Below are 14,052 nucleotides of genomic sequence, written 5' to 3' on the forward strand. Positions count from 1 at the left end.
GGGAATGAATAGGATTTTGTCAAATTCATGTGTTAATATATATGTTTCAACTCCCTTAAAATCTATTTCAACATGTAATCTGAATTGTTTTCATTAATTTTCCTACATTTAGTGAAATATATTTGTTTTATTTATTTAACATAAATTTATTTAGCATAACATTTTAAATCACTATTGATCTTTATAGAAAATGGAGGAGCTTAGTGGAATGCAGTAAAAACACCTTCAAAAATATGAAAAGAACATAATCAGACTCAAATAAGAATTGATATAGTTACAACAGAAATAGAAAAAAAACATACAAATGAAAGATACAAAACATCCAAATTAATAACGAATCTTGTAAGCTGCTCAGAGTCATTTAGGTATGATGGGTGGTATAAATATGTAATGAATAAATTACATATGGGAATTATAGCCTTGAAATGCAAAATACTCTAGCATCAAGTAAAGCAAGATTAATAATGTCTTGTTAATTTCAACTTACGGGTAACTAAATATGAATTCTAATAGAAGCTGCATTTATAACTATACTTATCCTATGGTAAATGTCAGTGAAATAAATGGAACATGCTTTTATCTATCTTTCTGAACTGCAATATTAATTCAGGCAATAGCAAATAATTGTTTAGAATAACTCATAACTGTTTAGAGTAAAAAACCTCAACCCCTAATGTATGGAGTGCAGTTTAATTTTTTGCTTTATATTTCATCTACACTAGAAATTTAGATTATAATTTGAATCCCAAAAATTAGTTAGGCAGGAGCATATTATATCAGTAGTTGACAAAGACCGCTGTAAAGAATTTTCATAGTTGAAGAAAACAGTAACACTGATCACGGTACTTACAACTGCAGTGAGCACAAACAATGATGTGAACTGACTCAAGGCTGCAGCCAGCTTGCAAGCTTCGGCAGCTGAAAGTAAACGATGATCAAATTCTTTAAGAAGGTTCTAATAAAATAATAATAAGAAAATGTACAATGGAAGATACTCTTCTCATAGTTTTAAATGCATACTTTATATGACATAGACTCAGTTGCTTCTCTTGATTCAGAGACAGTGTATGATAAAAAGAATAGGCTTGAATTACAAACTATTTTGCATGAATAAAAAGCTAAAAATTTCTAAATGTGCCTAAAACAATATATGATAGCAATAAAACATGTGGAATAATGGAATTTTTACAGAATGATTCAATATTGAACTGGAGTAATACATGGGCATATAACATCATTTATTTGCATAATGTATTTCTAGTCAAATAAATAAGGAATGCTGGTAATATATTGGATGGGATGAGAATTTAATGTATGTGTATTTTAGTAAATAAAACATGCCATCTAGGTTCCTGACAGCCTGAATAATTTGTAGTGAATGTAATACAAGTGTATCTGATGCAATCAGAAATATGGATTTCAACATTAATTAATGGTACTTGCATTTGAATTAGAAAATGGCATATATAATGGAATGAATTAGAAAATGGCGTATATGTAACTGGCAATAGCTGGAGCAAGTATTTGTCTTTTTATATAACATCTACTATAAATGAAAAAATGAATGGATTTTGAGTGATGAAAATGTATGTAGAAAGGGAGTGGATACAATGCGGCTGGTTGTAAGGAAAGAATGTTGGATGAAATAAGTGAAAAATAGCTATAGTAACGGCCTGACTACTTCGTTATACAGAAGGGAGAGTTGGGTGCATGCAGATAAACATAAAAGGAAGTTGGACACAGGGGGAAATGGGGAACTTAAAAAGTGTGTATGGTGAAACAAATAATATAACAGATGGTCATGAATGGATGTATGATGAACAAATGTGGTTTGAATAAAAACATCAATGATGTAAAAAAAGATTTGTCATACAATGAAAATGATGAGCTTCAAAACAAAACAAATATATGAAACAAAGGTGAATGGTTTGAGAGGAAGGTTGGATGGAGTTAATGAAAGTCTTGAAAAGAAAGGTGAGAAAGAATAAAAGGCCAAATACGTGAACTGTATGGATGTGGTAGAAACAAAAATGGTTAGCAAGGAAAGACAGCTATAAAGCAATATGATGACTGATGTTGGTATAAATTAGTTTTAGCTAAGTTTATTTTTCTTTTTTCTTGTTTAATTCCTCTGGTTTATATTCTTTACTCCTTTTCTGTGCTCTGCGCAATGCTTGCTCCAAAAAATATGTATATATGAAAATTAGTTAAATCAGGTTCATCTCTGCTGTAAAAATAGTTACCAGGCCAAGCTGAGAATTGTTTTTAAATCTGATGTAATCATCGTCACTCATGGATATAAAGATGTCTGCCAAAATACCCAGTGAGGTAGCTATTCCCTAAAAAAGAACATATATGAACAATTTTATATATATATATATATATGTTTGTTTCTATTTTAGGCTACTTCAAACATGTCAAAAGAAAGTAAAAATACCATCTAAAGCTCTTTATCTATCTAATTCCTAGTGGGACAAGGAAAATCAGTTTTTCACTAATCAGGAAATATTAAAAGAATATTTGCTTTTTTTGAAAAAAAATTGCTTTTTCATTGCAACCAATTTGCAACAATCTATATTCTTCCCTTTTTGAACAGATCTGATCATGAAGATTACAATAAATCTGGACAATATGAGGTAGTTGAACAAGATGAACTTGTAGACACTGGTAAATAATAGAGAACAGTGATATCAGGTACTTAAAGGTTTTATGCCTGCTGAAGCAACTCAAGATTAATTAGACATATCAATATTTTTTCCAGATTAATAGAGAGCTGAAGAATACTAATAAACTAACTCACATCACAGATGCAAATATAGAAATAAGGAAATATATTTAAATTTCACAATTAATTCCCCATCCATATCACCTGCCATTCTTCAATTATTCCAAATCTGTAACTTCTCTTCAGTTAATTTATCTCTAATTAATTTTCCACACTGATCCTGTTTAAAATTAAATTTGCCTTCAATTAATCACCCCCTTTCATCTTAAACTAAATTACTTTAAAGTATAAACTGCAGAGTCATACTTTTGCTGTGATGTTTTGGTGACAGATATGCCTGCATATCTGTCACCACAACATGAGAGAAAGAACAAAGTGTCCACATTCTTCTAGGACAGTGGTTCTCAATCTGTGGATCGGGACCCCATTTGGGGTCGAACGACCATTTCACGGGGGTCGCCAAACAACGCAGTCCGCCATTTTTCCCCCCTTTTCCTTAGCTGTGCTACTCCCTTTTATTCTATTGGCTTTTGAAAGCCAATAGAATAGACTCTCTTGAATAGAGTCTAATTCTATTGGCTTTCAAAAGCCAATAGGAATTGTCCAGGCTGTCTCTGCCCTGCTGAGCCCGCCAAAAGTCCCATTCTGCAAACGGTGCTGCACCAGTTGAGTAGTCCTCGACTTACGACCAGTTGAGTAGTCCTCGACTTACGACCGGTTGGGGGTCGCGGCATTAAAAAGGTTGAGAACCACTGTTCTAGGAACTCTATTTCTTTCTTAGATGCATTCATCTGTATAAAAAAGAGTCTCAAAACTTCAACAGCTATTTTATTTTTTAAAACCAGAAAAGAGAGAACAAAACTGTTCCTTAGATGGCAATGGCTCAAGCACCAAGGGCTTCAGAAAACATGGAATCTTGCCTTTTCAAAATATTTTTATGAAGTGGTCTGTTTGCTGTTCATACTCTATGCATTGGTGTATAGACATTTGAGTCCTTTATGACCGACCCTGTGTTTACTTTCTACATAACCTGAGTGGTGCCTGAGTTCCCCTATTGTCTTACCACCTATTTGGTTAGTGCCCTTTCTGGCACTCATTATTAAAAGCTTGATTTTGCTTGACAGCAAGGTTGGTATTTTTGTCCACACACATATCTATGTTACATGCACTGATAGCCCTATTGTTTTTAGATTGCCGGGGACAGGGATGCTCTGTATCGATTAACTCACTGTCCCCGCTGTTTAGTTTAAATATTCCTCCAGAAAATCTGTGAATTTATAGCCGAGTAATTCAGTCCCTTTCTTTTGATGGATACAAACATTTCTTTTGTACATTTTTTCATGGGACCAACTACTGACATCATGACTAATATATACAAAGCCTTCCCCTTTACACCACTCCTTTAGCCACATATTGAATTGTGCTATACGCTGGCCTTTTCCATTTTGCTCTTTATACACTGGTAAAACCTCTGAAAAAGTTAGCCTACAGCCTATTTTGCTAAGTTCCTGCCCCAAGTTCTGGAAATCGTTCTGCACAGAGAGTACATCTTTTTGGGACAGATCATTAGTGCCAAGATGTACAATAGCCTCCACATCACAGTCCTTGCTGGTATTCTTAATTATTTTAGAAATATGCTTCTTATCCCTACTGGCAGTAGCCAATAATCATTCTTTGTAATCATTTGAATGTATACAATCAGTGTATAACATGTCCATTTTTAATATGAGCTTTTAATAAGCATACAAAATGCTCCAACATAGGTCATTACTGGGTAGAAAATATTCAAGGTTTTAAAAAAGTACATTTATTACCTTCTTATCTGGCTGGGGAAGCGTAAAATAACCCAAAATTGAGGCCCAAATCAGCTCTGCTGCTTCATACCACATCCCTGAAATACAACACCCATAAACAGATGTTCATTTTTAAAAAGTTTGTTTTATTTTTCAAAAAGAGTTTTACTAGTGATGAATATTGGAGTTTACAAATTCTGATAATGACAGGGATTGAGCATTTCATGATAGGAACTAATACTCTTAATGAGTATTCATAATTTATTTGTTACCATTGTCAAAAAAACGTATTTTATATGAATATCTACATCTATTTTTTTCTCTGTATTAAAAGACAGTAATTACATTTCAACATAATGCAAAACAGACTGTGTATTAGAAATTATATCAAATCTTCATATTTTTGTTAAGAAATATTTTTCAGCATGAAAAATCTTTACTCATACTAGAAGATCCTTTTGTTTGTGAATGAATATCCATATTAGTGCCTTCAAATTGGTCCTGCGGCCTGGCAATGACATGGAATCCATGAAGTTTTATTGGCAGTTATAGATGGTTTGCAACTGCCTATTTCCTACACTTGATAGGGAATAACTGACCCAAAGTCGTCCAGTTGACTTTGGTGCCTAAGGCAAGATAAGAAATCCAGTCTCCCAGCTACTAATCCAATGTCTTTAATCACTATACTAACTGGCTCTCAAGAGATCATTGCTGTTTTATACTCTGGTTTCTCTTCAGATCGTATAAATCTTTCGTCTTTTACTAAAGATTTCCGTGGAGAGGAACATTTATGAGTTTTGTTGTTAGACCAATTATCAATTTAATAGAATATTTGGATAAGAACAATCAGATCTCTGCAGGATTGATTTTTCTAGATGCTGAGAAAGCCTTTGATCAGGTAAATTGGCAATTTATGTTAAGATTGGTTGAGGAAATGAATTTTGGAGATAAAATTTTACAGGCTCTTAGAGCAATTTATCAAAGATAAACAGCACAACTTATAGTTAATGGAGGTTTATCTGAAGTATTTCAAATTGAAAAGGGGACTAGACAGGGTTGTCCATTGTCGCCTTTGTTGTTTGTTTTAACTTTGGAAATTTTGTTGATTAAAATTCGTGAATCATCTAAAATAAAAGGAATAGAGATTAATAAGAATAATTATAAATTAAGGGCTTTTGCAGATGATCTGGTTGTTACTTTGTCTCAACCAACTTATTCAGTAATGGAGTTGTTACAATTGATAAATCAATTTGGACAAGTCTCTGGTTTTAAAGTTAACAATAATAAGACTAAAATATTGCCAAAAATATGACTAATTTGGATAAGGAGACTTTAGTTAGATTGACAGGTTTTGAAATTGTTAATAAGGTAAAATATTTGGGGGTATTTTTATCCGCTTCCAATGCAAAACTGTATAAAAATAATTATGAAAGGTTGTGGCTTAAAGTACAAAAGGATTTAAACGATTGGAAAAAGTTGCAATTATCTTTGTTGGGGAGAATAGCAGCGGTTAAAATGAATGTTTTGCCAAAGTTTCTTTTTTTATTTCAAATGATACCTATTTTGAAGAACGAGGCAAGTTTAGATGAATGGCAGAAGGGTATTAATACATTTATTTGGGCAGGGAAAAAACCAAGAGTAAAATTTAAAATTATACAAGATGTACGAGAGAGAGGTGGACTCAAGGTACCGAATTTCAAATTGTATTATGATTCAGTGGTTTTAACATTGATTAGTGATTGGATTAATTTAACAAATGTAGATATACTCCTTTTGGAGGGGTGGGATTTATTATATGGATGGCATGCCTATTTAATTTATAATAAGAAGGTGGATAGGGCTTTTAAGTCTCATATTTTAAGAATTTCTCTACTTCGAGTTTGGAAGAAATATTATAGAATAGACTCAAGAATTCCATTATGGGCTATTCCGGGGCATGCAATAGAAGGAATAAGGAAAGGAGTGAAGATGGACAGTATTTCTATAAACAATTACTTAATTGGGATGGGAAGAATTGGCAATTAAAACATATAGATGAATTAGCACAAGAAAATATTATTTATTCGTGGTTTCAGTATAGACAATTATTGGAAAGGTGGAAGATAAATTATAAAGTGGGTTTGATTAGAGAGGATGAAAATTTGTTGAAACAAATTAAAGATCAAAGTTGATCTCATATAAAAAGAATTTATGATGTATTAGTGGAGTTAGATTCAGAAACAGAATTAGTTAAAGATTGCATGGTTAAATGGGCTCAAAATTTTGATGAGCCGGTTTTATTAGAAACATGGGAGATAATTTGGATGAGGAATGTTAAATTCACGCAAGCACAAAATTTACGGGAAAATTTTTATAAAATGTTTTACAGATGGCACCTTGATCCACAAAAGATGTCTTGTATGTATTCAAATTTGCAACCTAAATGTTGGAGATGTGGTTGTTTGGATGCAACGTATTATCATATCTGGTGGTCATGTAAAAGTATAAAAGTTTTTTGGATAAAGATATGGTGGAATATTCAAAGAATTTTTAAGAGAAGGATAAAATTCACTCCACAATTGTTTTTGTTAGGTATTATTGTTGATTGTGATGATAAAGAAATTATTTTAATGTTAAATTTAATTACAGTGGCAAGGTTGTTGATAGGACAATATTGGAAGAAGGAATTTTTGCCTACCTTGGAGGAATGGTTTTTTAAAGTTTCTTATTTATCTGAAATGGCAAAAATTTCGGCTTATTTGAAAGATCAGTCGCAAGAGAAATATCTCTTGGTGTGGAAAAAATGGATAAACTTTATACAGTATAAGTATGATATTAAAAGATATTATTTAGCTTTTGAATAATTTATGTTTAAAGTTTAAAATTTAAGATAATAAGTATTTTTTATTATATATATATATATATATTGGACTTTTTTATTATATATATATATTGGATTTTTTTTTTGTAACTTTTGTTTGGGGTTTACTTAAGTTTAAATGTTTTGTATTTTTAGTTCTAGTTAACCCTATATTCAGCTCTGGGAAGAGGGGGGGGAGGGTTTTTGGGAGGGTAGGGAGGTAGTGGGAGAGGGATTTTATTGTAAAATTGTAAAACTTTTAATAATAATAAAAAAGAGATCATTGCTGTTTTGTTATTAGTGTTATTATGTGCAACTTCTTATCTCCTTAAGTATTTATTTTTATAGATTGGGTTTTCCACCAAGTTCATCCATATGAAACAGTTATTATGCAATCTGTTCCAAAGTTATAGCTTATAACACAAAGAAAGTGAGATTCTTGGATTGATCTAACAAACCTACCCAGTTTCTGTAGAATCTGTCCTCTGATCTGTATACAGACAGATTGAACAAGAATACGATCACTTTCTTTACAGTACTTCCATACTCCTAAATAGCAAAGGAAAAGGTCAGTAAAATATCATTCAGAGCTTTAAAGATGAGGAATAATAATAGTAAGACCAAAGTTTAACACTTGTTTGAAATTAATAGTTCTTGTTTTACAGCTAGTTGTTTTGTAACTTTAGCTCCGGGAGACATTCAAATACGTAAATACATGATTATTTTATATTTTATTTAATTACCTATATTTATCATTGGATTGTAATTACAATGGTATCTGCTTATATTATATATTTCTACAAAGATTCATTAATTAACACACATACACACACACACACACAAATATATATTACAGTTCTTCAGTGAGCCAAAATATGGCTATTAAAAAATAAAGATATATTAAAATTGGTTCCCAATAGACTTAAGATGCCAGATGAAACATGAAAAATTAAAGACCAAAATGAAGTTTTCTCCCAACAAATTTCTTTATAACTTAAAGAAAATACATCCAAAATTATTTGCATATCCCAGTGTAGGCCATAATTATTAACAACTGGAATTTATCAATTACAATGGAAAGAAATATAAAAACCATAATTTATTTACCTGTTGCCCCATTGTCAATAATTAGACTGCTAAGAATATATTCAGCCTTCAATAATTTACCTAGAAATATTAAATATTTTTGTTATAATCAACATAAGAGGGCAATGCCACTTCATGAGTAAGGTTCCTTGAGTTGAAATGATCACCAGGGTGAATACAGAAAGCTGCATTACTTCACATGCAACTGCACACACGCATCAACTTTGTGGTAATAATTTCTCACCATGCTTGACATAATGGGGCGTTGTCTTACCTGAACGCCTTTTCTCAGAAGGATGATGTAGAATCCACCGGATGGGTTCATGACAGCCTTCCCGCCCGACAGACTACGTCAAAACTTTGGCCACACCCCTCCTCTGGGCGTGACTCCAGTTTTGACTGAGACGAGAGTTGCTTGTTGAATTCTATGTAGTAGCTCCTTGTTAGCCACCTGCCTAGACCATCTGTATGGGGGTGTGTGGATTCTACATCATCCTGCTGAGAAAAGGCGTTCAGGTAAGACAACGCCTCTTCTCCAGCAGGATGGCTGTAGAATCCACCAGATGGGGCATACCAAAGCCCTCATGTCCCCTTGGGAGGGAGTGTCTAGGCCACTGGATCCTGAGCAGAGACAACCTGTTGTAGCACTCTTCTACCAAAGGCAGCATCCGCCGCGGCAAAAGAGTCCACACGGTAGTGTTTAACGAACACCGAGGGAGAAGACCAAGTTGTGGCCCTACAAATTTCTTCCACCGAGGCTTGTGTAGACCATGTGGCCGATGTGGCAGCGCTGCGTGTTGAGTGAGCTGTCACGTGTGGGGGCACGGGAATTGACTGAGAGGCATAGGCTTGGGCTATACAAGCTCTAATCCACCTACCTATAGTTGAAGATGAAACTTTCTTTCCCATAGTTGATGGTTGGAAGGAAACAAATAGTGCTTCCGACTTACGGAAAGAAAAAGGACGCTTTACGTAATAATACAGAGCTCTACGCATGTCTAGTTTGTGCCATCAATGTTCTAGCCTGTGTGTGGGTTTTGGACAGAAATTGGGAAGAATTAGTTCTTGAGATCTGTGGAAGATGCTGTTTACCTTCGGGATGAACGCAGGGTCCGGTCTAAGGACCACCTTGTCCCTAAAGAAAGTGCATAGATCTTTTCTGACTGATAGTGCTGCTAATTCTGAGATCCTTCTAGCTGAAGTGATAGCAACTAGAAAGGCTACTTTTAAGGATAAGTGGTGGAGAGAGCATGAATTGAGAGGCTCAAATGGGGTTGATGTCAAGGCATGTAGAACCTTAGGCAAATCCCAAGAAGGATACCGATGTACCACGGGTGATCTGGTATTGACTGCTCCCTTTAGAAAGGCGCTAATCGCCGGATGTTGAGACAAGGGACTTGAAATGTCACAGGAAAGTAACGTTGAGAGGGCCGCTAACTGTCTACGAATGGTGTTGGATGATAGGCCTTTATTTAATCCTTCTAACAAGTAATCTAAGATATTCGGAATAGTAACCGAGAGTGGATCCAAGTGATGTATTGAACACCACCTGCAGAACCCCTTCCATGTAGCATCGTAGATCCTGTTTGTCGAAGGATGCCTTGATGCTTGAATGATCGATACCCCGGGTGAGTAGGATTGCCTGGCTAAACTTTGCCGCTCAAGTGCCAAGCGGTTAGTTGTAGCCACTGAGGGTCTGGATGTAAGAGTTCGCCCTGACTGAGGATCACTCGGTCCGGGGGAATCCTCCATGGGGATGATATCGAGAGATCCACAAGGTCGGCAAACCACGGACATCGTGGTCAATGTGGAGCAATCAAGACTACTTCTGCACCTTCCAGGATCAACTTGCGTATGGTTGCCGGTATTAATGGGAGTGGCAGAAAGGCGTACAGGAGTTGCGCCGGCCACCAACATCGGAGAGCGTCCGTTCCCTCTGTTCCCAGTGTCGGGAATCTGGAGAAGAACCTGGGTAGTTATGTGTTCTTCGGGGTGGCAAATAGGTCCAGGTGCGGTCGACCGAACCTCCGTGAGATCTCCTCGAACAGAGCCGGATCCAGGCACCATTCCGCATGGTCCACTTTGGCTCTGCTCAGGGAGTCCGCCTGGAGATTTGCCTCCCCTGAAATGTGTTCCGCCCTGATGGAACCCAAATTTGATTCTGCCCACCGAGCTAGGGCTGATGCTTCCTGCATCAGTTCCCAGGATCGTGTTCCTCCCTCTTTGTTGACATGGGTTTTTGCTGCCACGTTGTCGGTTAAAACGAGAACATGTTTTCCCGTTACTAGGTGGGAGAATCGACGGAGGGCCAGGTGTATGGCCCGAAGTTCCAGCCAATTGATGTTGTGAACGAGATCCGAGTGTTTCCACTGATCCTGAGCTAGGTGAGTTCCCAGATGGGCTCCCCATCTGAATAGACTCGCATCTGTCGTGAGAGTGATCCGGGTCGGTTCCCTGAATATGTTTCCCCTGAGCATCGTGGGTGATATCCACCAATTTAGGGACCTCAGCGTGTGAGGTGGGACTGTAACCCTCCTGTTGGAGGTACTGAGATTCCTTCTCTGATAAGGGAGGAGGAACCACTGTAACTGTCTTGAGTGGAGTCTTGCCCATGGAACGATGCCCATGCAAGATATCATTTTCCCCAGGAGTTTTAATAGCTGTGCCAGAGGCACTTTCCTGTCTTTTTGAACCTGATGGACTAGTTTCGAGATGCTGATACGACGCTCCTGGGAAAGATATACTTTGCAACGGGATGAGTCTATTACTGCCCCCAGATGCTGAAGCTTTCTTGTGGGAGTGATGTGGCTTTTTTCGAAATTGACTGAAAATCCGTGATTCTACAGTGTGTATATCGTGGTTTGAATGTCTAATTGTGCTTGCTCGTGTGAGCTGGATTGAATTAAAATGTCGTCCAGATAGAACTGTACGCGCACCGGCATCATCCTGAGATGGGCCGCTATGACTGCTAGTATCTTGGTAAATACCCTTGGGGCTGAGGAGAGTCCGAAGGGTAGGGACCTGTATGGTAATGCCGGTGAGCGTAGGAAAATCTGAGAAATTTGCAGTATTTGGGATGAATGGGAATATGCAGGTACGCCTCCGTGAGATCTATTGAGGATAGGAGGTCTCCCTTCCTGATACTGGCTAATATGGACTTTAGGGACTGCATTTTGAACCTCCTGTAGGTTACATAATAATTCAGACCCTTTAGGTCCAGTATCGCCCTCCACCCTCCTGAGGTCTTTGGGATCACAAAGAGGATGGAGTAGAATCCTTTCCTCTCCTCCTCCTTTGGTACCCTTTCTATGGCCTGAATTGACAAAAGGTGAGCAATGGCAGAGGTTACCAAATTTGCCTTGGATGTGTTTCTGGAGAGGGGACACCTGATGAAATGGTTTGGTGGGAGAGAGTAGAACTCTAAGGAGAGACCGTGTCTGATTGTTTCTAATACCCAGGCATCGGTGGTGGTCTGCTCCCAGACCTTGCTGAACTTCCCTAACCGACCCCCTATGGGGGAGTCTTGTGTGGCGTCACTTGGAACGCTTAAAGGGTCGGCTTCCCGATCCCCTGAAGGGACGTCTGGATTGGAATTGGCCTCTGGCTCCCATGTTTGGGCGATCCTGGGAACGATCCTGTCTCGGATAGAAGGATTGTGAGCCTCTAGACCAGTCCCAGGATTGCCCTGTTCAAAAGGGCTGTCTCCACTCCCAGGAGCTGCTTGGACGGAATTCCTGTCTACGAAATTCTTGTGGATTTTTCCTATCCAGCTTTTTTGATGGGTGGACTAGGATCTTACGTTTGTCCCTGCTTTCACTTACATGTGGATCCAAAATGGATCCAAACAAGAATGACCCACTGTATTTGGGCCACTTGGCTTTTAGGTCAGTTTTCCAATTCTTGAGCCATAGGAGTCTGCGAGAGGCTACTGTGGCTGCTATAGACCTTGCGGTGTATTTGGTTGTGTGTAACGAGGCGTCAGCCATGTATTGTGAGGCAGCCAGTATTTTGGCCAAAGTTTGGTGAGTTCTGACCTGATCAGGAGGTACAGTGGTTTGCAGCTCGCAAAGCCCACATAATACAGGCCCTGGTGAAGAAAGACGAGGAAGTTGCCGCCTTGGCCGCCCAGGCTGAGGCCAGGTGTGCGCGACGGAGGGAGTGTTCAAACTTCTTGTCTTCTGCTCTCAGAGCCTCTGCCATGTCCCCTGGAATAGCAGACATGGAAAACAATGAAATCAGGGGACTGTCTACTGTGGGGACATCCAGCAAGTTGGAGAAGGAAGGAGCCACATTAAATAACTTCCTCTCCACGCTGTTAGGCATAGGTGGTGCTGCCAAGGAAGACCATTGCTCCTCTACAGAGGTGCGAAATACCTCAGGACAAGGGATGTACTTGTCCTGTGCTACTTTTTTGGCGAAAAGGGGATTAACCTCCTTACTTGTGGAAGGTTTCTCTTCCTGAACTGAGGTTATATTGACAGTGGAAACTGCCTTGATTAACAGGGATTTAAGAAGAGCTGGGTCAAAGAGGCCAGAGTTTGTTGTCTGCTCAGGAGTGGTCCCTTCGTTCTCCGAAAGGGGCATGTCAGTCATGTCCAGGTCTATTGATTCCGCCTCTCCTATTTGAGAGGAGGTCTCAGAGATATTTGTAGCAGGAGCCTTGTTCCGCCCTTAAAGGGATGGGGGTTGAAAGGCTACTTGTCCTTTAGAGGACATAAATTGGGAGAAAGCATCTTGCATGAATGCTTGAAATTGGGCAGACCCTATGTCCTCCTGAGCTCTGGGGGAGTATGGTCTGGTGAGGATGCTGGTGATGAAGAGTGAGGGGAGTCCATCTGTTCGGTTTCCCCCAGAGGAGACCAAATTCTGAGGACTTCCTGAGAAGTAGGTTCTGGTATAGGGGCCTCCAATGGGGCAGGGGAAACCATGTCAGCCTCATTGGATCTGATTCTCTGGGCCCTGGAGAATTGTCTTTCAAGTGCCAAATGTCTCCTCGAGGCCTCTCGCTCAGCTGTTTTGGAGGGTCCCTTCTGAGAAACATGTTTTGTTTTGGCCTTCTTTGCCCCCCCCACTTCAGATTCTGAAGATCTGCACTTTTGTTGTTGTTGTGGGGGGGCAGTTTGGGACCCTGTATAGCTGAATGCGAGACACTGTCTGCCATTGTGGCCAGGTACCCCGAGTAGGCAATACCTGGAGTGGGGGAAAAACGACACGCAGATCAATTGCAGATATTTGAGGCTTACAAGTCTCGCTCTGCACACAAAACAATGGCTGGACAGACAGGCTCTTTACTGAAGAGGAAAGATCCTGTTAAGCCGGTGACAAAGGTCACACTATAGAACAGCTGGAATTAATTTAGAATTTCCTCACTCTCCTCCACCAAGGCCAGTGGATGATAATGACCACAGGCTTATTAAAAGGGATTGAAAGGTAATTGGTTGGAGTAATTGTATGTTCCCCCAATATGTGGGCTGTTAAAACAGACCCAAGGGTGTAAAATTGTAATATCTCTCTCTCTCTCCTCCTCTCTCCTTTTTATTTCTATTTTTATATTATTATTATTATTATTTATATATATATATATATAAATCTGTTCGAACAGAAGGAAA

At 38.3% G+C, this 14,052-nt stretch overlaps 1 protein-coding gene and 1 pseudogene across 2 annotated transcripts in view; one reads left to right on the forward strand and one right to left on the reverse strand.

Annotated features, from left to right (window-relative positions):
- The window catches only part of ALPK1 (alpha kinase 1), an 84,574-nt gene that overhangs the window by 25,020 nt on the left and 45,502 nt on the right, over nucleotides 1-14,052 (reverse strand). For both annotated transcript variants that reach the window (XM_039338328.1, XM_039338326.1), the window contains exons 5-9: nucleotides 8,465-8,524; nucleotides 7,820-7,906; nucleotides 4,540-4,616; nucleotides 2,244-2,339; nucleotides 851-955 (exon numbers count right to left, since the gene is read on the reverse strand). In XM_039338328.1, the coding sequence (XP_039194262.1) occupies nucleotides 851-955; nucleotides 2,244-2,339; nucleotides 4,540-4,616; nucleotides 7,820-7,906; nucleotides 8,465-8,524 (425 nt within the window). The remainder of the gene's footprint in view (nucleotides 1-850; nucleotides 956-2,243; nucleotides 2,340-4,539; nucleotides 4,617-7,819; nucleotides 7,907-8,464; nucleotides 8,525-14,052) is intronic.
- Nucleotides 5,237-5,346, forward strand: LOC120305929 (annotated as a pseudogene).

Source organism: Crotalus tigris, unplaced genomic scaffold, assembly GCF_016545835.1.
Source record: "Crotalus tigris isolate CLP2741 ecotype Arizona unplaced genomic scaffold, ASM1654583v1 scf7180000017695.2238764, whole genome shotgun sequence".
Lineage (NCBI taxonomy): Eukaryota > Metazoa > Chordata > Lepidosauria > Squamata > Viperidae > Crotalus > Crotalus tigris.